General features: G+C 43.1%; 1 protein-coding gene across 3 annotated transcripts in view; it reads left to right on the top strand.

Annotated features, from left to right (window-relative positions):
• The window catches only part of ULK4 (unc-51 like kinase 4), a 408,217-nt gene that overhangs the window by 308,405 nt on the left and 71,998 nt on the right, over positions 1 to 27,814 (top strand). For all 3 annotated transcript variants that reach the window (XM_024107953.3, XM_005278594.4, XM_065587118.1), the window contains 2 exons: positions 9,333 to 9,499; positions 14,517 to 14,615. In XM_024107953.3, coding sequence (XP_023963721.2) covers positions 9,333 to 9,499; positions 14,517 to 14,615 — 266 coding nt within the window. The remainder of the gene's footprint in view (positions 1 to 9,332; positions 9,500 to 14,516; positions 14,616 to 27,814) is intronic.

Below are 27,814 nucleotides of genomic sequence, written 5' to 3'. Positions count from 1 at the left end.
TATACAGTTATGTTTAGAGCATGTCTAGGAAAGAGCACTTTCCCATAGACAGTAACTCTTGATCTTTGCACTCCATCCCATCTCTCACACCCCCACATCCTGTGAATAAGACCCGGTCTATACTACAAAGTTCAGTTAATGCAAGTACACACTTGGGTGCTTTCATCTTCATTGTGCATACTCACCACAGGTAGGCATCCTAGAGTGCCCGGCGCTGGTGTCCAGCTCAATACCTGGGCATTTTTGCAGTGCTTTCTGGGATACTAGTGATTCACCCAGGGGTTTCTGGGAGCTAAGAGTCAAATTCCTACCATGCCACTTTCTACATCCCATAATTTTCATGCCATTTTTTAAAACTCCCACAGTCATTTGTAGCCACTTTTCATTCTCTGCCATCGCTCTAGCGGAAACATGGACCCTGCACAGCTCAATGCAGTTCTCATGAGTGTTCTTCTTCTTAGTGCATGCGTAGTGTGCCTCAGGTGGAATGTGACCAGGATTTATCACTGAATTTGGTCCACTGGTTGGATCATTAGCTTCCCCAGGCTGGATACTGTCTGGGAATATGTGATATGAACGCTGATCCATGCCCCCCTCATGAGCATTGCTAGTACAGGATGTGCAATTCTCCTGTATTTACAGAACTTGAACTAGTACTACTACAGCCAGGAATGCAACAAGGAAGGTGTGGAGATTTTCAAACACAATAACTGGCTGCTGATGGACACAGCAAAAAAAAAAAAAATCCAGGTTCTTGCTGGCATTCATGGAGCAGCTCCACGCAGTGAATTGCCACTTCTGGACCCGAGAAATGCACACTGATGGGTAGGATCGCATAGTAATGCAGGTTTGAAATGACGAGCAGTGGCTGTAGAATTTTTGGATGCAAAAGAACAGATTCCTGGATTCGTGTGCTGAGCTCACCCCAGACCTTCAACACGAAGACATCAAAATGAAAGCTGCATTGATGGGAGATTTTACACTATGCCAGATTGCTTTCAGTTAGTGGGGAGTCTGTTTGGAGTTGGAAAATCCACAGTGGGAGCTGTTGTCATCCCACTGTGTAAGGTCATTAAGCATCTTTTGCTACAAAGGAATGAGGCACTCAGTAATGTGCAGGAAACAGTGAATGGATTTGCAACAGTGGGGTTCCTGAACTGTGGTGGGGCAATTGATGACATGCTTATCCCTATTCTGGCACCAGCCCACTTTGCCACACAGTACATCAACAGAAAGGGATACTTTTCCATAGTTATCCAAGCGCTAGTGGATCACTGGAGTCGCTTCACTGATAGCTGGTCAGGAAAGGTACGTGACACTCACATGTTAAGAACACAGGACTTTTCAGAAAGCTGCAAGCAGGGACATTCTTCCCCAACCAGCACATTACTACTTGCAATGTGGGAATGCCAATTGTAATTCTAAGGGACCCATTCTCCCCGTTGCTCCCCTGCTCGTGAAGCCAAACACTTGCTATCTCAACAGCACCAAGGAAAGATTCAGCTGCTAACTAAGCAGGTGCAGAATGATTGTTGAATGTTCTTTTGATAGACTGAAAGGTCACTGTTTACACTTTTGTAGCTGCATGTTGTGTCCTATATTATATCTGTGAGGCAAAGAGGGAAAAGCTACCACGAGCGTGGAGGGGCAAGATGGACTGGCTGTTTGCAGAATTTGAACAGCCAAATACAAGAGGTATTGGAAGAAACAATTGTGAAGATATACAGCTGAGGGAGGCCTTAAAAGATCATTTTAATAGTCAGCAACAGTAGTGTTTGCGACATTATTGACATGAACTGTGACTGTATAGATCATTGTGGCAACCAAGGTCCTATAGTTGCACCAAATCTTGTACAAAGGAGGTCAAGTAAGGTGTCTATGGAAAGGTTGTAATTTGCTGGTTATGATTATGCTGTCTATGTGTGTATCATTTTTGTATTTGAAGTTATGAATATTGGCTATGTACTTGTACCTCAATGTGTTTGATTCTAAGTAGCATCAGTGAAGCATTTGGTCAGCTTCTTGAGTAAGGACTATTCTGAGTAAGTGCCCAATCAAGAAACACTTAACTGACAATGGACTTTGGGAGATGCCAATCCACATCTGAGCTTTCCTGGGAGCATTCAAACTAACATGTAAACAATGGTGTCAGTCTGCAAAAAGCTGAATCATTCATGGACATGTGACTTGCCCAGTGGGCTACAAACTCCATCTTGTTGCTGTGATTTTGCACAGAAGAACAAAAGGGTTTTCGCCTACAAGAGAGAGAATATAAATAGCCCTAGAAGCCCCTCCACTTTATCTTCAGCTGGCTCAAGAGATGGCCTCTCCACCCCAAAGAGATGCCTGAAAGAAACTGAACAAAGGTCTGTAACTACTGGGGTGTGAGTGATTGCTGGACCCAGGCCATAAGCCACAACGTTGGTCTGAAAAGGATTGGGCCCAGACTAGGAAGGAGTCTAATCTGTGAAAGAAGCTTATTGGGACATCTCTGAGGGTGAGATTTACCTGTATTCAGTCTCCTACTGTATTAGGCTTAGACTTGTGTGTTTTGTTTTATTTTGCTTGGTAACTTACTTTGTTCTGTCTGTTATTACTTGGAACCATTTAAATCCTACTTTTTATACTTAATTAATAAGCAAAAGTGATTTTATTAACCCAGAGTACATAATTAATACCCAGGGGAGCAAACAGCTGTGCATATGATCTCTCTATCAGTGTTATAGAGGGCGGACAATTTGCGTTTACCCTGTATAAGCTTTATACAGAGTAAAATGGATTTATTTGGGGTTTGGATCCCATTGTGAGCTGGGTGTCTGGAGCTGTAGACAGGAACACTTCTTAAGCTGTTTTCAGTTAAGTCTGCAGCTTTGGGGGTGTGGTTCAGACCCTGGGTCTGTGTGGCAGCAGGCTTGCTCGACAAGGCAGGGTTCTGGAGGCCCAAACTGGCAGAGAAAACAGGCTCAGAGGTAGGCTCAGCACATCAGGTGACAGTCCCAAGGGGGTCTCTGTGACCGAACCCATCACAGTGTGGTCTGATGCTTTTAGGAAATAATGTGCCTCCTGTTTGCACGGATTAAATATGAGTGGGTTATCGCCTCCCGCTATGAACCCTTGGTGTAAATTAATAAATACTCTGAGTTTCCAAAAAGAACTTTATGATGTGCAGAGATACAGGCAACAAAATTAGAGTGCAAACAAACTGCGGATGGAGTTGGTGCCATTTTTAAATGGGGAAGAAGGGCGAGGGAGATGAGGTTTTGGGCAATGAAAAAGAAAAAATGATTATAAGGAATAATGCATGTACACATTACCCACGCACCCTTTTTCATCAATAGTGGGCTCATCTGTGCTCACCTAGTGGGACTGCCTTGACTCCAGTGAAGTTTCAACCAGCTCCTGGTTCATGGCATGGTTTGAGTCTCCCACCATGTTGCCACACCTCCTCTTACTGTTCACAGCAGGGGCCTCCACCTTGGGCTCCTGTGAAGTGTCCACAGTCAAATTTGGGGTGATGGTGGGGTCACTGCCAAGTATGGCATACAGTTCATTGTAAAAGCAGCCGGTCTGCAGAGCCACACCAGATTTCTTGTTGCCCTCCCTCTCCTTTTGGTAGCGCTGGCAAAGTGTCTTTGCGTTCATGCAACAATGCTGCTTAATCCTGTCATGCCCCAGTTTCAGCATCCCCTGTGTAATCTGCACATAGATGTCAATATTTTAATGGCTGTTCCATAGCTATGCTTTCTCAGTCCCCTCTCTGCACAGGTTGAGGAGATCCGAGACTTCTTGCCTGCTCGAGGGAAGAGTCCATCTAGGAGTTTCTGGTCTCTGTGACCCCTGGGCAGTGGAGTTCAAAATTGTTACTGGAGCAGACACTGTTGCAAGGACAGGGGCATTGTGAGACAGCTGTTGGAGGACTGTTAGGGTGAGACAGTGTCTACACTCGCACCCCATTGATCTAAGTAGGTTGACTGTGGTTCTGCATCTGCTGGAGATGGCTCACAGGAGCTCTTTGTTAAAATACTCTTTGTCCTCCTTCTGGTCCTGTCCATTTGCCACAGCAGGAAAACTGGAATAGATGCAGATATGTTGTACTCTAGCAGCTCACATATGGAACAGAGAAGGCCTATTCTGAAGAGGAGGGCCAGTGCAAGAAGAGGACAGGGCTGTGTAGGCCATCAGCAAGGAAAGGGGAGAGAAGCTGCGGGAGACAGTGAGTGTTGCCAGCTGTACAGCTACGCTGCAGAAAGCTCCTACTTTGGGCTGTAATAAGATGAGACAGCAGCAAAAGTGGGGATCTCTTTGGTTCCCTGCTCTCCAGGCTTGAGTGTGGATGTGGCAGCAGGGAGCACATGTGGAAGAACCTGCCTGAGCACCTCACCTGAAAACCACAAGGAGACCTGCCATCTTGGAACTGAGGGTACATGGTCAGTATGACAGGGTGCTGGGCAAGAACTGCTGACTCTGCCCTCTGTCACACCAGCTCCCATTTAAGGGAAGTAAATTGGAGCTGGCTAGAGAAAACCTGCACCTAATTGGTGAATGGGAGACAGCTGCCAGCCCAATTACCCTGGGATTGTATAAAAGGCTGGGAGGCACAAAGCCACGGGGAGGAGCGAGGGAGAGGAAGCAGAGTGATAGCTCTTCCCTCCTGGGTGCAGACACTAGAACCCAAGCTGTGTATGGTGAAAAGGTGGCGGGAGCACAACCTGTAAATAAACGGCACCAGTGGCTGCTGCCTCTGAGTCAGAGTGGGATCTGCCGGCCTCTGCTGCTGTCTTAAAAAACGTTCAGGCTGGTGAGTGCTGTTCTTACAGAGACAGCGCACTGACACACTCACTCCCCACAACACACACACTCCATAGGAACTGCAACTAAGGGTGCTGGAGGTGCTGCCGCACCCCCTGGCTTGAAGTGGATTCCATTATATAGAGGGTTTACAGTTTCATTCAATGGCTCTCAGCACCCCGACTATACAAATTGTTCCAGCATGTCTGACACATGCTGTCTCTCTCACACACTCCCCCAACACACACACAGTCTCTCACACACACTGTCTATCTGTCTCTCTTTCACACAGACACACACACACACACTACTCCTGGGGGAATTCTGCACCAAAAAATAAAAAATTCTGTGCACAATATTTTAAAATTCTGCATATTTTATTTGTCAAAATAACACAATACAGTAATTCCTCACTTAATGTCGTCCCGGTTAACGTTGTTTCATTGTTCCATCACGGATCTTCTAGAGAACATACTCATTTAAAGTTGTACAATGTTTGCTTATAATGTTGTTTGGCTGTGGAGGCTTGGAACCAGGGTGGGCCAGCAGCCCCCATATCAGCTCCCCTCCACCACCCCCAGCACCTCCCACCCGCCAGCAGCCTCGTAGATCAGCAACTCCCCCTCCCTCCCCATGCCTCCCGCCCACAGCAATCAGCTATTTCGCAGTGTTCAGGAGGCTTGGGGGAGGGAGGGAAGGAGGAGCGAGGATGCGGCGCGCAGCCTCCCCCCTCCCTCCCTGCACCTCCCGCCCGCAGCAATCAGTGGTTTTGCAGCATTCAGGAGGCTGGGGGGTAGGAGCGAGGCGCAGCATGCTCGGGGGTAGAGAAGGGGCGGGAAGAGACGGGAAGGGGATGGGGCCTTGGAGGAAGGGGTGGAGTGGGGGCAGGCCTGGGGCAGAGCCTGGAGTTGAGCACCCCCAGGCACTTTGGAAAGAACAGCAAGAGGAGCAGCTGGACGATCCACCCTCTTTCACCTTCTGACTCCACCACCTCAACCAAGCTTCACATCATCATTGCTGAGTACACTATTAAATTGTTTGTTTAAAACTTATACTGTATATGTAGATAATGTCTTTTGTCTGGCAAAAAAAATTCCCTGGAATCTAACCCCCCCCCCCCCCCCCCCCCGCATTTACATTAATTCTTATGGGGAAATTAGATTCGCTTAACATTGTTTTGCTTAAAGTTGCATTTTTCAAGAACATAACTACAATGTTAAGCAAGGAGTTACTGTGTAATCACACTGGTTTCAATTATTTTGGCAATTTATTTAAACCACAATACAATGAATGGAGAATGGGAGTGGGGAGCATTGGAGGAAATCTTCAACACCCCCTTCTTCCCCCCCAGTCTCATAGTAATGTAGCTAGGTTTGACCCTTTATTTCTAGTTATTAGTCAACAAATTTATGCAGTCTCTCTCTCTCTCTCGCTCTCACATGCATGATGATTTACGTCTTACCGGCTGTTCCAGGCATCCAAACTGACATGCCTGCGTTGCTGGGGAGTGGCACGTGACCGCTCTTGCGGCTTCCCTGTCAGAAGTCATTTTTCTGCAGGGAAACACAGAAATCTGTCTGGGACATGAATTCTGTGCATGTGCAGTTATGCCGAATTCCCCCAGGAGTAACGCTCACACACTACCCCAACACACACTGTCTGTCTCTCTCACACACACACACACACACACACTGTCTCACACACTTCCCCAACATACACACACACACTCCCCCCAACACACATTTCCCCCCAACATCCAAAAATATTTAAATAATTTTGAACAGTGCAATTAAAACTGCAATTAATCGTGACTATTTTTTTTACTCTCGCAATTAATTTTTTTAATAATTTGACAGCCCTACTTTATATGTAAACCTGGCACTGAGTGTTTGAATCTGCAAGGGGGCACATACATGACTGTAGCAGTCACTGTCTCCCAGAGGTTTCTGATTGTGAATCTATACCAATAATCTACGTGAAGAACCAGTCACTAACACGGCTACCTCCTGATACTTCACTTATAAGTAGCTTTCCTCTCTCTGCTCCACTTGGTATATCCTGAATTATGGAATAAGTTCTCAGACAAAATGTGCTGAAGCACAACAGGAACATGAGGGGAGGAATCTTCAGTCTCAACATAACAATTATATTAATTTCTAACTGATTAATTATATGAACATTTCAAAACCTCTTACCAATGAAGTTGGCCTGCAAATTGATATTTCTAGGTCTCTATCTTGGTTACTTATGTGGCTCTGTTACTGTAGGATCTGAGAACATCCCCACCTTTTAATGCATTTGTCATCACATCACCCCTGGGAGGTACAAATAGGGAATTGGGGGATAGAGAATAAGGGCCAGGTTGTCAAAGGTCTTTAGAGCACAGAATTAAATCTAGGTCTCCTAAATCCCAGGCTAACTCCCTAAATGCTGGACTAGGACTTGTAACATCCTTTGCGTGAATGGTTTGACCCTTCTGGATTTCTGTTGTGTGTGAACCCAATACCACTGTCTAATTATGCCCACTACACATCCCTTCCATGTTGCAGGACAGAGAGCCACTTCATTGGCCTCTGGCACAGCCATTTAGGGTGCCTACTCATTTCCATTAGTTCTAACTAGTGCATCAAAAATGCTGCTCTTCTTCTTTCTTTCTATCCATCCATTGATCCATCCAATAAGGCAGTGCATCATCATAATAACTGAGTGCTATTTATGGAAAATTGATAGCAATAGAAAAGGCCTTAATGGACTTTGTGGAATCCCTGTCATTTTTTACTGTTTGGGGGTAAAACTCTGGAGTAGGGCTATTGTTTGTTTTTAATTGTATTAATTTATTGTTTGTTGCAGTTTTTTACAGTCAGTTTGTTTCAGAAGTTGATTGGTTAGTTGATTATGTTGTCTGTTTTTGTTTGTTTCAGCTTTTATGGGTGGAACAAAATATATTTACTTCAAAAGTATACAAAAACTTGACTGAGGAGGTGTGATGTGGCCTATTTTAAAAACTTTATTATAGTCATCAGTTTTCTTCTCTTTCTCTCTCAATTTTTCATATATCTAAAATGATTATACTACTTTATAAATTCAGGTTTTTTTTCTTTTTGAATGAAAGCTGTTTTACTCATCAGCCAAATTCAGAAATCTAGGATATTTTTCCATGCTCATAAAAAATAATTTGGTTTCATATAATTCCTTTCATATTCAAGATCGTATCCCAAACCGTTTCACCAAATAAAGAGAGAGATATCCTTTCTGTCATGGTCACCTACCCTGTGCAGTGCAGTGACCAAATACAATAGCTATTATGCATTCAACAATAGCTCACAAAGCCATGAGCATATAAATTTCTTCTATTAAGAGAGGAAATATTAAGAAATATTCTCTGAAGAGAGGACAATAGAGATTGTCCTCTATTTTCTTTCAATGATGCTATAAAATGTTTAACTCTATCCTGGACAGCCACCAGAAAATTGGGAAAAGGACCTAAGATTAGCACCTCATATAAAGAGTCACACCTCTAACAGTACAGTATCTCCATACTAATTTACTGCAGCATTAGCACATGAACCCAAGTCTCAACCTGGATGAAATTCCATTACCACCTTAAAGATGATCCTGTCAGTAAACATAATTGTGTTCATCAGCTAGGAATAAAATATCTTTTTTATGAAACTTTAATTTAAAAGAAATTAATTGGAAAGTTGATAGATAATTAACTCTGTCACTTTTTATTTGAAGGTGGCTAGGATTCTGAATTGATTTGTTATTTTAAATTGATTAGTATGGGTGTTTGTTTTTCCTGACACCTACATTGATTTGTGGTTTATGCAAGCCAGGTGAAGTGGTATTTTGACTAGCAACATTAAATTCCAAAGGAGCAGAAAGAAAATGTCCAAGCAAAAAAGGCATTTTCAAGGAGAGTCTTACTAGTGTTAGTCAAACAAATATTGACAAAGTTTTCCAGAGTAATATTAAATATTTCTCTTGATTATAAAAGTTTTGCTATACCAAATATAGTTTACCTTAAGCCTGGTATTGTTCCCTTTTACAAATCACAACATTGTGGGGAGGAAATGGGATTAGCAGTTTGCCAGGGACTTTGGGTTCCATTCTCTACTCTGCTAGTAATTCACTGTGTGACCTTAGGCAAGTCACTTAATTCTGTTGACTACTAGGAAGGGCTCTGTAAACAATAGCTGTCTGTAAACTATATATTCCAGCATATTATGCATTGCTTTAAAGTAACTAGTAATTGTTTATTCAGTGGGTACTATATGACTTTCAAAGCATTTATAATGGTTGATTTTAACAGTTTAGGCACCAGTCTTGCAAGCTGCTCCACGCAGACTGAGCTCAATTAAAATCTTATATTTTAAATTATTAATTATAAAAGTGCAGGGAGAAAGGAAGAGCATTTGATGAATATTCTGTATATGAAATTCTTACTTTCTGGTGAGGTATTATTCTTTATAATCAGCTACCTTCCAAATTGATGTTCTTTTCTGATACCATGTGTTGTTTATTTTGTTTTTCTGTCTGCTTAGGACTGGTCCATCACATTTGTAATCTCTTAATAGAAACTGCAGCTCTGTATTTAGAAGTGGATGATAAAAGCAACATCAAGACAGCTAATGGACTGTTGCTGTCCTTGCTTGACGTTTTGCATTGCATGCTGATATATACAGCGAACGTCATCCGCCTGACTTTACAGGTATGGAATCTATTTTCTGGTAGAGTGAGGCCATTGTAAAAAAATTTAGTCTCTTTCCTATTTCCTCAGTACTGAATTTCCTACTAAAAAAATGAATAAAATTAGTTTGCTGTGTTTTTGTAGACATTTTGGTCCCAGGATATGAGAGTCACAAGGTAAGTGAGGTAATATCTTTTATTGGACTAACTTCTGCTGGCGTAAGGGACAAGATTTCAAGATTCACAGAGCTCTTCTTCAGGTACGGAGAAGAAAACTAGTGTTTAAGTTAAATACAAGATGGGCAGATTGTTAAGCACAAGAGGTTCACACATGTTGTAAGAGATCACCTCTCCAATCGTAGGACAATGGAGGAATAGTAAGCAGCAGTTATATTACATATTAAGAACGGCCATGCTGGGTCAGATCAATGATCCATCTAGCCCAGTACCTTGTCTCTGACAGTGGCCAATGCCAGATGCTTCACAGGGAATGAATAGAAAAGGATAAATTTGAGTGATCCGCTTTCTATCATCCAGTCCCAGCTTCTGGCAATTGGAGGCTTAGGGATACCCTGAGCATGGGGTTGCATCCCTGATCATCTTGACGAATAGTCGTTGTTGGAGCTATCCTCCATGAGTGTATCTAATTCTTTTTTAAACCACTTATATTTTTGGCCTTCACAATATCCCCTGGCAATGAGTTCCACAGGTTGACTGTGCATTGTGTGAAGAAATACTTTCTTTTGTTTGTTTTAAACCTGCGATCTATTCATTTCATTGGGTGACACCTCGTTCCTGTGTTACGTGAAGAGATAAATAACACTTCACTGTTCACTTTCTCCACACCATTCATGATTTTAGAGACTTCTATCATATCCCCCCTTATAGTTGTTTCTTTTCCAAGTTGAATGGTCCCAGTCTTTTTAATCTCTCCTTGTATTGAAGCTTTTCTGTGCCCATAATCATTTTTGTTACCCTTCTCTTTACCTTTTCCAGTTCTAATATATATATATATATATATATATTAAATATATATATTTGAGATGGGGCAACCAGAACTGCATGCAGTATTCAAGTTATGGGTGTACCATGGATTTATATAATGGCATAGGATATTTTCTGTTTTATTATCTATCCATTTCCTAATGGTTCCTAACGTTGTTAGCTTTTTTAACCTCTGCTACACATTGAGTGGATGTTTTCAGAGAACTATCCACAATGACTCCAAGATCTCTTTCCTGAGTGGTAGTAGCAAATTTAGACCTCATTTTGTATGTATAGTTGGGATTATTTTTTCCAATTTGCATTACTTTGCATTTATCAACACTGAATTTCATCTGCCATTTTGTTACCCACTCAGCCAGTTTAGTGAGATCCATTTCTAACTCTTCACAGTCAGCTTTGGATTTAACAATCTTGAATAATTTGTATAAAAAGTTGTTGTAATGGGCCATTAAACCAGTGTCTCTGTTAAGTCTGTAGTTTTTAGGGTCCCACATAGTTAGGAAATTTATTTCTCAGGTTCATCTTTTGAAGGCATTGTGCAAGTTTCCTTTGAGGACAATGTCTGAAAGGTCAGATATGGAATGATCATTTTTGATAAAAGTGTTCGCCCACAGGTGATGGGGTGTTTTTGTCTTTTATTATTTGTCTATGTGAGTTCATTCGAGAGTGTAGTGATTGTCTGGTTTCACCCACATAGTTGTTATTGGGGCATGTGATGCACTGGATGAGGTACACACACATGATAGGCATTTGTAGGACCCATGCTAAAGCAGCAGCAGCGCCTGCCAAAACAGATGCAAAACCTGCAGACATATCTCCACTGCTACAATGATCTATCCCTCTACAACATACCTTTCAAGATCCATGGGTCCTACACATGTCTCATCCAGTGCATCAGATGTCCCAACAACTGTGTTGGTGAAACAGAAGTTGGTCCAATAAATTATATTACTTTACCCACCTTGTCTCTCTCAATAAAATTAGAACAGATTGTCGGGGGATGGGGGGGGGGGGTAGAATCGAGTGTTTTCTGTTGGATATGTCTTTTTTTGGTTATATTTTATTCCTTTGGATTACTAGATAAACAGTTGTGATGGTAGTAGGCATTTTATGTAAACTCTTGTGAAAACAAAGCATTTTTCTCCCATGATATAGAACAAATAATAAGGACACAGCACTGATCCTGTGTTGGAGGATAGTAGGTTGGAACTGCAAGCTTTTTAATAAGCCAATTGTTTATTCAGCAGTTCAGCATAGTTTGAAGTACATTGTATAATTTTGTACATGGTTTTAAAAAAAGTTTCAAGAGCATCTCACGCCCACCCCACGCCCAAAATATATTTCTCTGTTGAAATGTACATCAACCATTATTTATTATTTACCTTTCTGGTTTTGTGCTACAAGACAAACCTCCCAGTGGGTGCTATCAGACTCTCAATACAATACCCTAGCTCAAAAGAAGTTTTCAAAACAGTAATATGATCCCCTTAAGCAGATGATTTGATTCTGATCAGGATTCTACAGGCAAAAAGTGCCAACAGACACTTACTCTCATTTAACAGAAAACTTCTGAAACCAATATGTTTTCCTTTTTGTATTTGTATTCAGAGCCAAAACAATTAATTTATAAGTGGATTTTTTGTTCCCATCTTTTAATTACATGTTTATTTGCCAACCTGTTCCCAGGTTGATCAGATCCCAATATGCAAATCAGTAATTCACAACCACTAATATTAAATCACTCATTTAGTGTCTGATCTAATGCTGACTGAAGTCAATGGGAAGACCTACATTCACTTCAATGGGCTTTGGATCAAGTCCTTGTACGTATCGTAGGGCTACCTCCTTAATAAGTATGCTCCTTCATATGGTGTTAGCTAGTTGAAGTCAGTGCCACACAATATGCTAACAACACAGATCCTTGTTGATTTTTTTGCTTTGGTGTACTCCATAAATAGCTTAATTTGACATTTTCTCATTGATGTTTCAAAACATTTCCTCCCTAGTGCATTTGGGATATTAAAATATATGATGTCATGTAAGTCAATAGTGGCTCACTACTGAGGTGTTAATATGTGCACTTTACAGAAAGTTACCCATATTTGAAATGGGTGGATGACCATACAATGTCTCTGCTTGTGCAGGTGCACTGACAAAGATATTTACCTTCTCCTGCAGCCCAGATCCCTTTTTGCTGTGACTAAATACAAACTTAATAGCAAAAAGGGCAGTGTCAGAGATCCCCTCTGCTCCATCTAGAAGACTTACCCTTCTTGTATTTCATTTTTAAAAGGATTATTCAAAGGGATTGCATTTTGTGCTTTTAAAAGATGTTTAAAACCTCTGTTTCTTTTACCCAAACTCAGTCCTATCATTTCCTTGTAATAAGATGATCTGATTAATGCCCTCAATTAGTTGACAGAAAGTGACTTCTGTATCTAGACTAATTGCACTGGCACATCTTGTTCTCCTGTCTTGACTAGTATACTTTTTTTCCCCCTATCTTGAGGAGGATAGAGAATCTTACTGTACTGAGTGTTCTGAGAAGGACGGAAGAAAGCCAAAAGAAGGCAGGCCAATTGTTTTGTGTTTCGTACAATTAAAAAAGTCCTGCTGTATTTTAAAAGAATTTAATGGGTGTGAAGTGAGTGCTAAAAATCTGCCTTTCTGTTCATGCAAATTTACATAATCAGTTATACTATCAACCAGGCATATCCTGCGTGCTTCGTTTTTGAAATATTTGGCAGAAAGATCATCAAGATTTTCTGATAGCTTTGTCTTTCTTGAGTTTCTATGTTACTGTAATCTAGTGCATCTGGTAAAAGTAATACTTTGCACTTCTGTGATGGCGTCCATCCAAGGATCTCAAAGCACATTACAAATACTGCCTACTAATTCCTGTGGAGAACCTTTTGATTGTACTTTTTGTCGTACAAAAGCAGGGGATTTCATGTAAATCAGAGTAAAATCCTTTTCTCATGTAAATGGCCAGAGCAAAGTGTTTCTTCGTTGTATTTTTCCTAAGGGATCAGATATTTTTGAAGTGTTCTTAAAGAATAAGTGTTCCCTGACTGAGCACAATTTGAATAGTAAGTATATTATTAGGACTCCATATAAGCATCTAGGAGAAGAGAGGATTTGTTACATAGTCTGGTAAAATAAAGAGAAATGCAACTGAAATCTATATACTTAGGTCCAAATTCTGCCCTCATTTACATGTGTCAACCATTATTGACTGAGTCTAAAGCTTAAATTTTTAAGATTGGTAGCCAATGACTAGTTGGCAGTCTGGAGAACTTATTTTGGGTACCAGAAATCTGATTTTCTTGATTTTCTCCAATGCTTCTACAGAAAAATCTGCCTCTGTATTTTAAAGGGCCAAGCTTCTATGTTTAGTGCAGTCAGAGGACTATTGACCATTTCCCTGTGGAATCTTATTCATCAGGCATTTTCTAAAAGTAGTAAAGCACCTGAAGTTCAAATTCCACTACATCATTCCACTTTGGAAATTCAAGTCAGGAGGGTGGGAGTGGAAGTCTTAACTTTTGAATCATCTTGATTTTCTTGTTTTCAATTGTGCTTAAAATCATCTCTTATAAAATAGAGGGTGATCTTTGGAGACTTACAGTGAACATTAAAATAAAGAAGTCATATATTTGTGTAGAGAGAGAGAGAATATATATACAAAAAAACATAGATTGTAGATAGACATATTTTATTATGAGTTCCTGGAGATATATATTATACATACAGTAGGTATGTATCTTGCTGAAGAAATGTCACGTAGGTCAGCATATTAAATCAGTTTAGAGTGGATGTGACAGCATGAGTCCCTTTTGCTTTGTGCTTATTGTTACAGACACAATCAGACTATAACTTCTTATAGAGATCTCCGAATACTTAACTAGGAAAGGGAGTATAAGAACACCTCCTTCGAACTTCCATTCAAATTTGTACCGCCTAATGGACCTTATTTGTTTCTCAAAGCTGAGCACTCACCAAGACTTCTTTTTATTTTTCCTTGTCTCATTAAGGCACAAAAATCTGGCACAGGAGGGGACACCCAGGCTGCTGAAGACCTTCTGCTTATCAATAAACCCCTGACAGACCTAATTAGCCTGCTTATTCAGCTGGTAAGAACTTGCTTGTTTGTAAGTCTTTTGGAATGTTGCTAAAGTTGAAATTACTCCTCTGGTCTGGTAGCCAAATGCAAGTTTTTGACAATACCTTGTTTTAGTGTCCATACAAGGGGACTTTGAATTTCAAGTTCCTAAATTCAAAGAAACTGCCTCACAACACCTTGTTACTGTGGAGCATTTTGAAATATGAGCACATATTACCACCCACTCATAAATCAGGTGACAGTGAAACCACTTTCCTTGAATTTCAATTATTTTTAATTAAAATGTCACATTGATATTTTGTTATGGAATATACTTAGTTAGGAGGTACACATGGTATGACTGTATTAGTATCTGTGTTAGCAGTATACCTTGTTAGTACCCCTGCCCCTAAACCAAGTCATAATGATATATGTCAAAGCAGAGAGAGGACATTGGACACTGCATCTAGAATCTGTGAAACTGATGCTGACTTACTTCTTTGCAGCTGGACATGCCAGTTAGGCATGGTAAGGTTACATTACTTGCAATCCATGGAATCCAGGCCAGGTAATGCCTGAGAGTGGTTCATGAAGGGTAATACATCATGCACCATGTTCCAGAAATATGGAGTGGTATATGAAGTGACATGTATGTTGAAACTACTTGCATGAGGCATGGCCACAGCCATGGTGGCATCATTAAGATCACCCTGAAAACAGAGACTCTCAAGACTTGGGCTCTTAGCCTCCACATATGCAGATGTATAGTTCCTATCTTGTGGAACCAATCAGAAGCAAGAGGTTTGGGTTAGATTCTGTGACAGAACTTGCAGCACAGCAGGAGGAGGGTTGAGGAGGGTTTAAGCCATTTTTGTAATCTCCTTACCCTAGACTGCTCTAGAAGATGGAGAGGCCCCTGATGTAACCTAAGCAGCTCCAGAGCACTGTCTAAGTTATGGTAGCCTCTCTGGGGCTGTGTGCTATGACCCGCCCTCAGCACACCCACTATGCCAGAGCTTGTGAAGAGGTCTTCAGAGGACAATCCTACAACAGCACCTACCCCAGGGATATCCTCCTTTGGATAGATAAAGGGCTTTTAGGGTCCCTTTATGGTGCTCCAGCCCCTTTACCTGGCAAAAAGAGACTGGAGATGAGAGTAGGGTCTCACCCTGGTGCCAAGCCCTCCCTTTTCCAGGTGGGTTGTCTCCAGGCTTCCCAGTGAAAAAGGCAACCCATGTCCCACTGGAATTTGACTAAGATGAGCCCTGTCCTAGGGTCTGCAGTTTCTTCAGGACAGGATAAATATCGTTCTCTCAGCTAGCACTCATTGGGTTTAACTTCCGTCTATAGTGTTCACAGGGGCTCTATTGGAGGATTGTCCCCATTGTAACCACCCACGCCTAAATGCCAAATCCTAACTTAGACTTCCAGTTAAGTACCTGGTCTCTTCCTTTCTCCTTTTTCTTTGTTTTTCAAATCTGATTTCTATTTGGTGGTTGAACCACCAAAATTTGTAATAAAGAATGTAGGTAAAAGGTTCCAGTCTCAGCTAAACAAAACCTATATGTATTCAGACATGAATGCTGACCTTCTGATTTTATTCTACCAGTGGACTTTTATTCTGAGGAAGTATGCTGCTTTCTTTATAATTTTCTGTACTAGACTTGTCTATAGACATTACCTAGACGAGATTTACTTGTACCAGCAATTGATAAAAGCCTTTTCAAATCCCCACTCAAGCCCCCACAACAAAAAGCAGAGTGTGTTCAAATTTGGATTACATAATATTCTAACTTTCTTATATTTTGTTAAACAATTGAAAAATCTATGTATATGGTAAATTTTGAAATCTAAACAGATTCACAATATCCTTTTAAGCATAACTGGAGATAGTCAAATGTTTACTTTTTTGACTTTTAGACTTAAATTTCATTATCTCCCTAAAGAACAGAAAAATAGTAGCCATGCTTTACTCAGTCTATACCACCTGGAAGTCTATTATAACTTGCTAATTAAAGGGTAGAATAAGATGTATAGTTAGCATGTACTGATTATGTTACCACCCGCCTCCACATCTCATCAGAGCAGCCTCAATTACAGCTGTGCTTTACTTTGTTCCACTATTCTGAATATTCCGATGTATTGAAGATGGTTTAACATGTGGCTTGGTATTTGCTGTTTTAAATATATAAATCAAGAAGCATGACGAGGCGTATTTATTCTTTTGCTTTTGAGTCTTGAAAAAGATTTTTTAAAAGTGATCAATCTTCCCTTGTATCCTGTGTGAGAGGTGCAAGTTCTTCACATAAATACATAATTGCATTGGTTTATGTAAGTTATCTCACCTATTTTCTTTTCTTTTGAACTTTGCATCAATTGCCTATTAGTGAAGGTATCTGTATTGAACCCTTTGTTATAAAATTAAAAGCAATCTTTGTGCTGATATTGGCATACATTATCTCTGGAAAAGCAGCATTTAACACACAATCATGTCAGCCCAGGAGTGAGCCCACAGCCGCCCATGGAGACTACTTGTTCCAGGGATAATGATTAATCCTAATAGAGCAGTGTGAGTAGGCGATAAGGGGGTACAAGTGACATTGTAAACTATATCCTTTAACTGGAGGTTGGAGGGTGTAGACTGTGAACTCCACTGGTTCTGGGGCATGACCCAAGACTTCTGGCCATGTTTTTTCAAGTATGCGCCTTTGTGTATAGCCCAAGGACTGAATTGGTCCTTAATTCTATAGATTATTTTTATAGTTTCTACCCCTCTGTAGATAACATTTACTAGAAGTTAAGTAAAACATGATTGAATGTGGGCTTTTTATTACATACAACATTAGATGAGATAATAGTGCTGTGAATCATAGCTGTACATTTGTCAAATTTTGAGGAAAGTCATGGAGGAAGTCATGGTAACAAAGGGTCAGATCCTCATAGGTGCAAAGCATTTGGCTGCAGGGGAAGATGCAGCTCAGCATCCCTCTCAGTTTGGCCTAATTGTCACAACTCAGGGAAATCATGAAAAAATGTCTGAAAAGTTAATCATGGTTTGTAATTACCAAACAATCTTTGCAGAACCAGGCCCATTACATTTATTCTTTTTTATGTGGGAAATGGGTGAACATCGCATAATCTCTTGGGTACATAGCGACTATCTTATTCCCACTTACATATACCTTATGGTAGTCGGAAGCCTCTTAAAATACCACCCCACAGACATCATCTTGTTTCACCACTGCTTTTTCCTGTTTTCTCTCCTATTGGCCGATTGGTCTATTCCTTGGACATCTCCCCCTCTTGCGACCCCCCCCTTGACTAGTTCTCTGAGTTCTTCAGTGTATTTGTTCATCCTGATACCCTGTTATCTGTAGCCTCTCATTTAATCCTATGGGTTGTTTTCTTAAGAACTTTAATAGTTATTTACTTTTTCTTCTCCCAAATACTACCTGCTTATCCATTTCACTGACTCATCAAACTTCCAACATTTCAAGAACAATAGACATGTTAAAAATATTAAAATTCTGAACTCCACATGTCTCATGACATCTGTGACAGTCATCCATTTAATCATAGTTAACTAAACCTCTAATTCAAAAGCAACCTGGAAAATACAATGCAAATGACTAAACCAGACAAAGTTTATAGGACTAAACACTGACAAAAATATACCCTCTGTGTATATATAATATTTAGCAGAATTTAGCATCTTGTTTTTTGATGAGTGTACATGTTGCTATGAGCCGTTGTATAGAGGTATGATAGCACCGCTGTATTTAAGGTTGAAAGCGCCACTGCATTCTAAAGCCTGTTTTCAGTCATTTTTAATCTTTTCAGAAATGTTCCTTTTTGGTTGAATTTTCTCATCCTTGTCACAGTTTAAAGATGAATTTTTAAACTTTTTTTGTAAATTAGAATTGATTTTGAGTTTTACGAGCATGGGGAAAATGTGTTCTGCTTTCAAAGGTTGGGGGGTGGTTGTTTTTGTGATCATCTCGCATTCAGATTCAAACTTGGCAAGGACGTTGTCCTCAGTGAGGTGTGTGACCTGAAAGGAACAACATTGGATGCTATTTAGCAATTATATAATGCAACTGTACAGTGTTTTATTTTTCTTGAGGCAGTAAGTATGCATGGTTCCAGACAGATAGAGTACACAAAAGCAATTTATATTGTCTAAGATGAACCATGTCTCATAGACTCATAGACTCATAGACTTTAAGGTCAGAAGGGACCATTATGATCATCTAGTCTGACTTCCCGCATGATGCAGGCCACAAAAGCCGTCCCAATCCCTTTCCCTTGACTCTGCTGTTGAAGTCCCCAAATCCTGTGGTTTAAAGACTTCAAGTAGCAGAGAATCCTCCAGCTAGCGACCCCTGCCCCATGCTGCGGAGGAAGGCGAAAAACCTCCAGGCCTCTGCCAATCTATCCTGGAGGAAAATTCCTTCCCGACCCCAAATGTGGCGATCAGTAGAACCCCGAGCATGTAGGCAAGATTCTCCAGCCAGACCCTCATTGGCCATTGATACTATTTACCAGCGATGGCACGCTGTTTATTTGACTAAAATCACGTTATCCCATTAAACCATTCCCTCCATAAACTTATCTAGCTTAATCTTAAAGACAGACAGGTCCTTCGCCCCCACCGTTTCCCTCGGAAGGCTGTTCCAATATTTCACCCCTCTGATGGTTAGAAACCTTCTTCTAATTTCAAGCCTAAACTTCCCCACTGCCAGTTTATATCCATTCGTTCTCGTGTCCACATTAGTACTGAGCTGAAATAATTCCTCTCCCTCCCTGGTATTTATCCCTCTGATATATTTAAAGAGAGCAATCATATCCCCCCTCAGCCTTCTTTTGGTTAGGCTAAACAAACCGAGCTCCTCAAGTCTCCTTTCATAAGACAGGTTTTCCATTCCTCTGATCATCCTAGTGGCCCTTCTCTGTACCCGTTCCAGTTTGAGTTTGTCATCCTGTAACTTCCCTGCACCCCCACCTAACTGTCTGTCCCTCTTAGTGTCTCAGGGTACGTCTACACTACGAAATTAGTTCGAATTTATAGAAGCTGGTTTTATTGAAATCGGTTGTATACAGCCGATTGTGTGTGTCCACACAATAAAATGCTCTAGGTGCTCTAGTCGGCGGACCGCGTCCACAGTACAAGGCTAGCGTCGACTTCCAGAGCATTGCACTATGGGTAGCTATCCCACAGCTATCCCACAGTTCCCGCAGTCTCCGCCGCCCCTTTGAATTCTGGGTTGAGATCCCAATGCCCGGATGATGCAAAACAGTGTCGCGGGCGGTTCTGGGTACATGTCGTCAGGCCCCTCCCTCCCCCGTCACAGCAACGGCAGACAATAGATTCGCGCCTCTTTACCTGGGTTACCTGGGTTACCTGGGTTACCTGTGCAGACAACATGGAGCCCGCTCAGCTCAGCTCACCATCACCATATGTCCTCTGGGTGCCGGCAGATGTGGGACTGCATTGCTACACAGCAGCAGCTGCTAACTGCCTTTTGGCGGTAGACGGTGCAGTAGACTGGTAGCCTTCATCGGCGATCTGGGTGCTGGCAGCCGTGGGGCTTGCCTTTTGGCAGTAAATGGTGTATTACGACTATTAGCCGTCCTATTACAAGTCGGGTCATCGCACGTTAGCAGAGTCTTCCCTGAGCAGCCGATTGTGCAATAGGCCTGAAGACCATCGTCATACGCCGCCCCGTATTTGCTGCCAAGCACCCAGAAAGATGCCGAGGGCTATCAGTCACGCTGCACCGTCGTCTTAAGATGTAAAAAATAGATTTGCTCTGTATTCATTTGCTTCCCCCTCCCTCCGTCAAATCAACGGCCTGCTAAGCCCAGGGTTTTCAGTTTAATCTTTGGGGGGAACATTCTGTGTGACAGTTGTTTGTGTTTCTCCCTGATGCACAGCCACCGTTCTTGATTTTAATTCCCTGTGCCTGTACGCCATGTCGTCACTCAGCCCGCCCTCCCTCCTTCCCCTAGTCCGTCAGATACTACGTTTGCGCCACAGCTCAGAGAGCCGAGAAGCGGTTCGCGCCTTTTCTTTGAATTCTGGGTTGAGATTCCAATGCCCGGATGATGCAAAACAGTGTCGCGGGCGGTTCTGGGTACATGTCGTCAGGCCCCTCCCCCCTCGTCACAGCAACGCAGACAATAGATTCGCGCCTTTTTACCTGGGTTACCTGTGCAGACAACATACCACGGCAAGCATGGAGCCCGCTCAGCTCAGCTGAGCTCACCGTCACCATATGTCCTCTGGGTGCTGGCAGACGTGGGACTGCATTGCTACACAGCAGCAGCTGCTAACTGCCTTTTGGCGGTAGACGGTGTAGCATGAGTGATAGCCATGGGGCTGGCAGCCGTAGGGCTGCATTGCACCAGCCCCTTGCCAGGTGATGGTATATTATGACTGGTACCCGTCGTCATCGTATTGGTGTGGCTGTCAATCATGGCCACCTGGGCAGACATGCTACTGTTTCGATGATGATGGCTACCAGTCGTAATATACTATTTTCTGCCAATTGCCCAGTATTGTCTGCTAAGCACCCAGAAGAGGCCGAGGGCGATGCTGGGTGCTGGCGGACGTGGGGCTGGCAGACGTGGGGCTGCATTGCTACACAGCAGCAGCCCCTTGCCTTTTGGCAGATGATGGTATTTTATGATTAGTATCCGTCATCGTCATACTGGTATGGCTGTCACTCATGCTGCACCGTCGGCTGCCACCTTAAGATGTAAAAAATAGATTTGTTCTGTATTCATATGCTTCCCCTTCCTCCGTGAAATCAATGGCCTGCTAAGCCCAGGGTTTCCAGTTTAATCTTTGGGGGGACCATTCTGTGTGACAGTTGTTTGTGTTTCTCCCTGTTCCTGTACCTGTACGCCATGTCGTCACTCGGCCCTCCCTCCCTCCCGCCCGCCCTCCCTCCTTCTCCTGGTCCATCAGATACTACTTTCGCGCCTTTTTTCTGACCAGGCGCCATAGCTAGCACTGGGATCATGGAGCCCGCTCAGATCACCGCGGCAATTATGAGCACTATGAACACCACGCGCATTATCCTGGAGTATATGCAGAGCCAGGACATGCCAAGGCGAAACCCGGACCAGGCGAGGTGACGAGAGTGATGAGGAAATTGACATGGACATAGACCTCTCACAAGGCACAGGCCCCAGCAATGTGGAAATCATGGTGTCACTGGGGCAGGTTGATGCCGTGGAACGCCGATTCTGGGCCCGGGAAACAAGCACAGACTGGTGGGACCGCATCGTGCTGCAGGTATGGGACGATTCCCAGTGGCTGCGAAACTTTCGCATGCGTAAGGGCACTTTCATGGAACTTTGTGACTTGCTTTCCCCTGCCCTGAAACGCCAGGATACCAAGATGAGAGCAGCCCTCACAGTTCAGAAGCGAGTGGCGATAGCCCTGTGGAAGCTTGCAACGCCAGACAGCTACCGGTCAGTCGGGAATCAATTTGGAGTGGGCAAATCTACGGTGGGGGCTGCTGTGATCCAATTTGCCAGGGCAATGAAAGACCTGGTGATAGCAAGGGTAGTGACTCTGGGCAACGTGCAGTCAATAGTGGATGGTTTTGCTGAAATGGGATTCCCAAACTGTGGTGGGGCCATAGACGGAACCCATATCCCTATCTTGTCACCGGAGCACCAAGCCACCGACTACGTAAACCGCAAGGGGTACTTTTCAATGCTGCTGCAAGCCCTGGTGGATCACAAGGGACGTTTCACCAACATCAACGTGGGATGGCCGGGAAAGGTACATGATGCTCGCGTCTTCAGAAACTCTGCTCTGTTTCGAAAGCTGGAGGAAGGGACTTTCTTCCCGGACCAGAAAGTGACCATTGGGGATGTTGAAATGCCTATCGTGATCCTTGGGGACCCAGCCTACCCCTTAATGCCATGGCTCATGAAGCCGTACACAGGCAGCCTGGACAGGAGTCAGGACCTGTTCAACTACAGGCTGAGCAAGTGCCGAATGGTGGTGGAATGTGCATTTGGACGTTTAAAAGCGCGCTGGCGCAGCTTACTGACTCGCTCAGACCTCAGCGAAAAGAATATCCCCATTGTTATTGCTACTTGCTGTGCGCTCCACAGTATCTGTGAGAGTAAGGCGGAGACCTTTATGGCGGGGTGGGAGGTTGAGGCAACTCGCCTGGCCGCTGATTACGCGCAGCCAGACACCAGGGCGGTTAGAGGAGCACAGCAGGGCGCGGTGCGCATCAGAGAAGCTTTGAAAACGAGTTTTGTGACTGGCCAGGCTACGGTGTGAAACTTCTGTTTGTTTCTCCTTGATGAACCCTCCAAACCCCCCCCCCCCCGACCCGGTTCACTCTACTTCCCTGTAAACCAACCACCCCACCCCACCCTCCCCTCCCGCTTGCAGAGGCAATAAAGTCATTTTTTTTTAACATTCATGCATTCTTTATTAGTTCCTTACAGAGGTAGGGGGATAATTGCCAAGGTAGCCTGGGATGGGTGGGGGAGGAGGGATGGAAAAGGACACACTGCATTTTAAAACTTTAAGTCTTATTGAAGGCCAGCCTTCTGATGCTTGGGCGATCATCTGGGGTGGAGTGACTGGGTGGACGGAGGCCCCCCCACCGTGTTCTTGGGCGTCTGGGTGAGGAGGCTATGGAACTTGGGGAGGAGGGCTGTTGGTTACACAGGGGCTGTAGCGGCGGTCTCTGCTCCTGCTGCCTTTCCTGCAACTCAACCATACGCTCGAGCATATCAGTTTGATGCTCCAGCAGACGGAGCATTGCCTCTTGCCGTCTGTCTGCAAGCTGACGCCACCTATTGTCTTCAGCCCGCCACTTGCTCTGTTCTTCCCGCGATTCAGCCCGCCACCTCTCCTCTCGTTCATATTGGGCTTTTCTCATCTCCGACATTGACTGCCTCCACGCATTCTGCTGTGCTCTATCAGCCTGGGCGGACATCTGCAGCTCCGTGAACATCTCGTCCCTCGTCCTACGTTTTCTCTTTCTAATGTTCACGAGCCTCTGCGAAGGAGAAACATTTGCAGCTGGCGGAGGAGAAGGGAGAGGTGGTTAAAAAAGACACATTTTAGAGAACAATGGGTACACTCTTTCATTACAAGGTCGCATATTTCGGCTTGCAGGCAGCCATGGTAGGCCACAGTGTTTTGGCTTTTTTAACCTTCTTAACATGCGGGAAAGGTTGCAAACAGCAGCGCATTTCCCATATCAAGGATGAATTGGGTTGTCCATTTAAAATGGGGTTTCAATGTAAAAGGAGGGGGCTGCGGTTTCCCGGTTAACATGCGGCACAAACACAAGTAAACCCCCCCCCCACACACACACACACACGATTCTCTGGGATGATCACTTCACCCCTCCCCCCACCGCGTGGTTAACAGCGGGGAACATTTCTGGTCAGAAGAGCAGGAACGGGCGCCTCTGAATGTCCCCTTAATAAAATCACCCCATTTCAACCAGGAGAGCTTTCTGGAGATGTCCCTGGAGGATTTCCGCTCCATCCCCATACACGTTAACAGACTTTTCCAGTAGATGTACTGGCCGCGATTGCCAGGGCAAAGTAATCATTAAACACGCTTGCTTTTTTTTTGTAATGTTTACAAATAGTTACAAAGTTACACTCAAAAGAGGTCTCCTGTGTGCCCTGAGGGTCTTGGGTGAGTTCGGGGGTTACTGGTTCCAGGTCCAGGGTCACAAACATATCCTGGCTGTTGGGGAAACCGGTTTATCCGCTTCCTTGCTGCTGTGAGCTACCTACAGTACCTCCATCGTCATCTTCCTCGTTCCCCGAACCGTCTTCCCTGTGTGTTTCTCCAGTGAGAGAGTCATAGCACACGGTTGGGGTAGTGGTGGCTGCACCCCCTAGGATCGCATGCAGCTCCGCGTAGTAGCGGCAAGTTTGCAGCTCTGCCCCGGACCTTCCGTTTGCTTCTCTGGCTTTGTGGTAAGCTTGCCGTAGCTCCTTAATTTTCACGCGGCACTGCTGTGTGTCCCTGTTATGGCCTCGGTCCTTCATGGCCTTGGAGATCTTTTCTAATACTTTTCCATTTCTTTTGCTGCTACGGAGTTCAGCTATCACTGCTTCATCTCCCCATATGGCGAGCAGATCTCGTACCTCCCGTTCGGTCCATGCTGGAGCTCTTTTGCGATCCTGGGAGGACTCCATCACGGTTACCTGTGCTGATGAGCTCTGCGGGGTCACCTGTGCTCTCCACGCTGGGCAAACAGAAAATGAAATTCAAACCTTCGCGGGTCTTTTCCTGTCTACCTGGTCAGTGCATCTGAGTTGAGAGTGCTGTCCAGAGCGGTCACAATGAAGCACTGTGGGATAGCTCCCGGAGGCCAATAACGTCGAATTCCGTCCACACTACCCCAATTCCGACCCGCAAAGACCGGTTTTATCGCTAATCCCCTCGTCAGAGGTGGTGTAAAGAAACCGGTTTAAAGGACCCTTTAAGTCGAAAGAAAGGGCTTCGTTGTGTGGACGTGTCCAGGCTTAATTCGGTTTAACGCTGCTAAAGTCGACCTAAACCCGTAGTGTAGACCAGGCCTCAGTGATCTTTGTCTGTGAAACTGTAAAGAGAAACATATCAGAATTGTACTTATTGGTAAGAGAATATTGACATACCTGGAGTTAATACTGGATTTGGGGCAGGTCGCTTTATCCATCCCACTTAAAATAAAAGCAAGGCTTAACTCCTGTCAAGTTCTTTAAAAAATGTACCTAATGGTAGCAACTCTAAGGACAGAGAACAAAACTTTAAAACCTAGAAGAGATGAAAAGATCTAGTAGATTATCTGGTTCATTCTACCTGCTAATGCAAGTTTGTTCCCCGTACACGTTCATGCTTTGTCCACTCTAGTTTTTAAATAGCCCAAATGATGAGGCTTCCATCTCCCATAGGAGACTCCCCTACAGTCTGATAGGTAGACATTTCCCCTGATAGTCAACCTACATTTCCCTGTCTCAGGGCCAGGGCATGGGTGGCCTGGCCTAGGAGTTAATTAATGTCAGGTGCAGACCAAGGCACCAGGAGCCAATTGCCAGGAATCAGGCCAGGTTAGAATGCCAGGAGATCAGAATCGAGGGACAAACCGAGGGCAGGGATCAAGAGTCAGTTACCAAGAGTCAAGCCAAGTCAGGATCGGAAGGCAGGAACAGGTAAATGCCAGATGAGCGATCCATGGCACAGTGAAGCCCAGTTGTACAGACAACTTCCTGATTCTTCTTCTGGCTTAAATAATAGCTCTGGCCCAATCAGGAGCCTCAGAGCTCTCCCAATCAGAACATAGAGGCGGGGCTTGTGACCCAATTGGGCTTCATGGACCTTGGTTCCAGTTGCTGTATCTGAGCTGCCAGGTGGAGGATTGAAGTGTGATGACTCCCAGAACCCCCACAGACCCAGATGTGAGACCTGCAGGGCCTGACATCCTGTTCTGTATTTTCATCCTGTTACACTTACAATACTTACAACTTCTTGGGTCACCTTGAACAATTCCTTGCTGGTATTTAAATTCTTCAAGTAGATGATTGTTTGTCTCCCACCCCACTGAATAATTTTTTCAACCAAGTTATTACATGCTTAGCACACTCTTAAATCAATATGAGTTAAACTTGAAAATGTCAAAAACTTAGAATCAATTTTTCCCTTTTGTAATTGTGATTTAGTCCAACATTTAGGACACACTGAAGCAAATATAAGTCACCCAGACAGCATGTAAATGAAACCAAGAAGTTCTTAAGAACATTGAAACAGAGATAATTACAAAATTCATCATGCAGAAACACTGCAAATATAGAGAATTCAGTATTTAAGCCCATTACCAGTATTGTCCTTAATTGATCAAAGCAAAATAGATTGACCATTTAGTTCTAGATTCTTCTTGGTAAGTGTATGGCTTAAAAACCAATTCCACCTACATTTTTGTTGTCCAATACTTCTGTATTTAAAAATAATTGTAATTTGTTTATTCCACCTGTAGTTTGTAGCCTTTGCAGAAATTACCAAATGGAATATTTAGACTATTCTGATATTAGTTATGCCTTATGAAGTCCAAATATTTGCATGATTTGGAAAAGTTGATGTAAGATTGCTTTTGCAAATGTAATACTCTCTAAAATTTGGAGTGCTCTTCAGAAACTTTCCAAAACTAGGAGGAAGCATTAATTAAGGGACCGGCACTTATGCATTACAGTAGATCATGCTAAATCTACTTGGTCTTGGCAATACTAATGTGATGTTATTTTTACATGAGTTAACTATTACCACTATTCTAAATTAAGTAAGATGACATAAGCACACCTACAAAAATAAAAATGTACCAAGCCAGGCCAAGAATGAGCCTCTAATTTAGAATTCAGTTTGAAATAACAGCAAAGAGTCCTGTGGCACCTTATAGACTAACAGATGTATTCGGATGCATGTACATGCATCCAAAGAAGTGGGTATTCACCCACCCGAAAGCTCATGCTCCAATACGTCTGTTAGTCTGTAAGGTGCCACAGGACTCTTTGCTGCTTTTACAGATCCAGATTAACACGGCTACCCCTTTGGTAGTTTGAAATAAGTAACTTAACTTTCTCCTTAGTTAGATGGGCTCCCATAAATCCTTATTCTTGGTCTGGCATGGCATATGAATGGCAGCTTGTGATGGCTGCCAAGGGGGAGAGCTCCAATTGCAAGGGATAATATATCCTAAATTCATTTCCTCAGTAAGTGTTCCATACATTCAAAGAAAAAGAAGAAAATTCTTATACCTTTCAACTATCCCTACAGAAAGGGGCAGGGAATGTTTTTGTTTTTCTTTTCAGTTGGATGGTGCTCATATTCTACAGAGATGAGGGTCATATAAGTACCTAGATAGCCACCCAATGGAGTAGACAGAACAGGCTTTTCTTTAACATTTGGCTTGAATAGATTCTCTCCCAACTACTCGTAATACAGTCTTTATCTCTGCGGGGATGCTTGATTTCCCTTCTATCCCTCTTATAGCATATTAAGTTAATCTTGTTGGAAACTGGTCTTTTCTTTTTGGAGAAAGGCTTCTCCAGGGCTTTGGTACCACAGGACAACTGGCAATATTAGTAATTTCTCAAATAGGTGTGTATTTCTTTTTTGGTGGTGACAGATCAATTGCATGTTGGCATATATATAAATAAATCTCCATCAATAACTTTTTTCTCATTTCTCAAGAT

Source organism: Chrysemys picta, chromosome 2, assembly GCF_011386835.1.
Source record: "Chrysemys picta bellii isolate R12L10 chromosome 2, ASM1138683v2, whole genome shotgun sequence".
Lineage (NCBI taxonomy): Eukaryota > Metazoa > Chordata > Testudines > Emydidae > Chrysemys > Chrysemys picta.
This window is presented reverse-complemented; position numbering and strand designations above follow the sequence as displayed.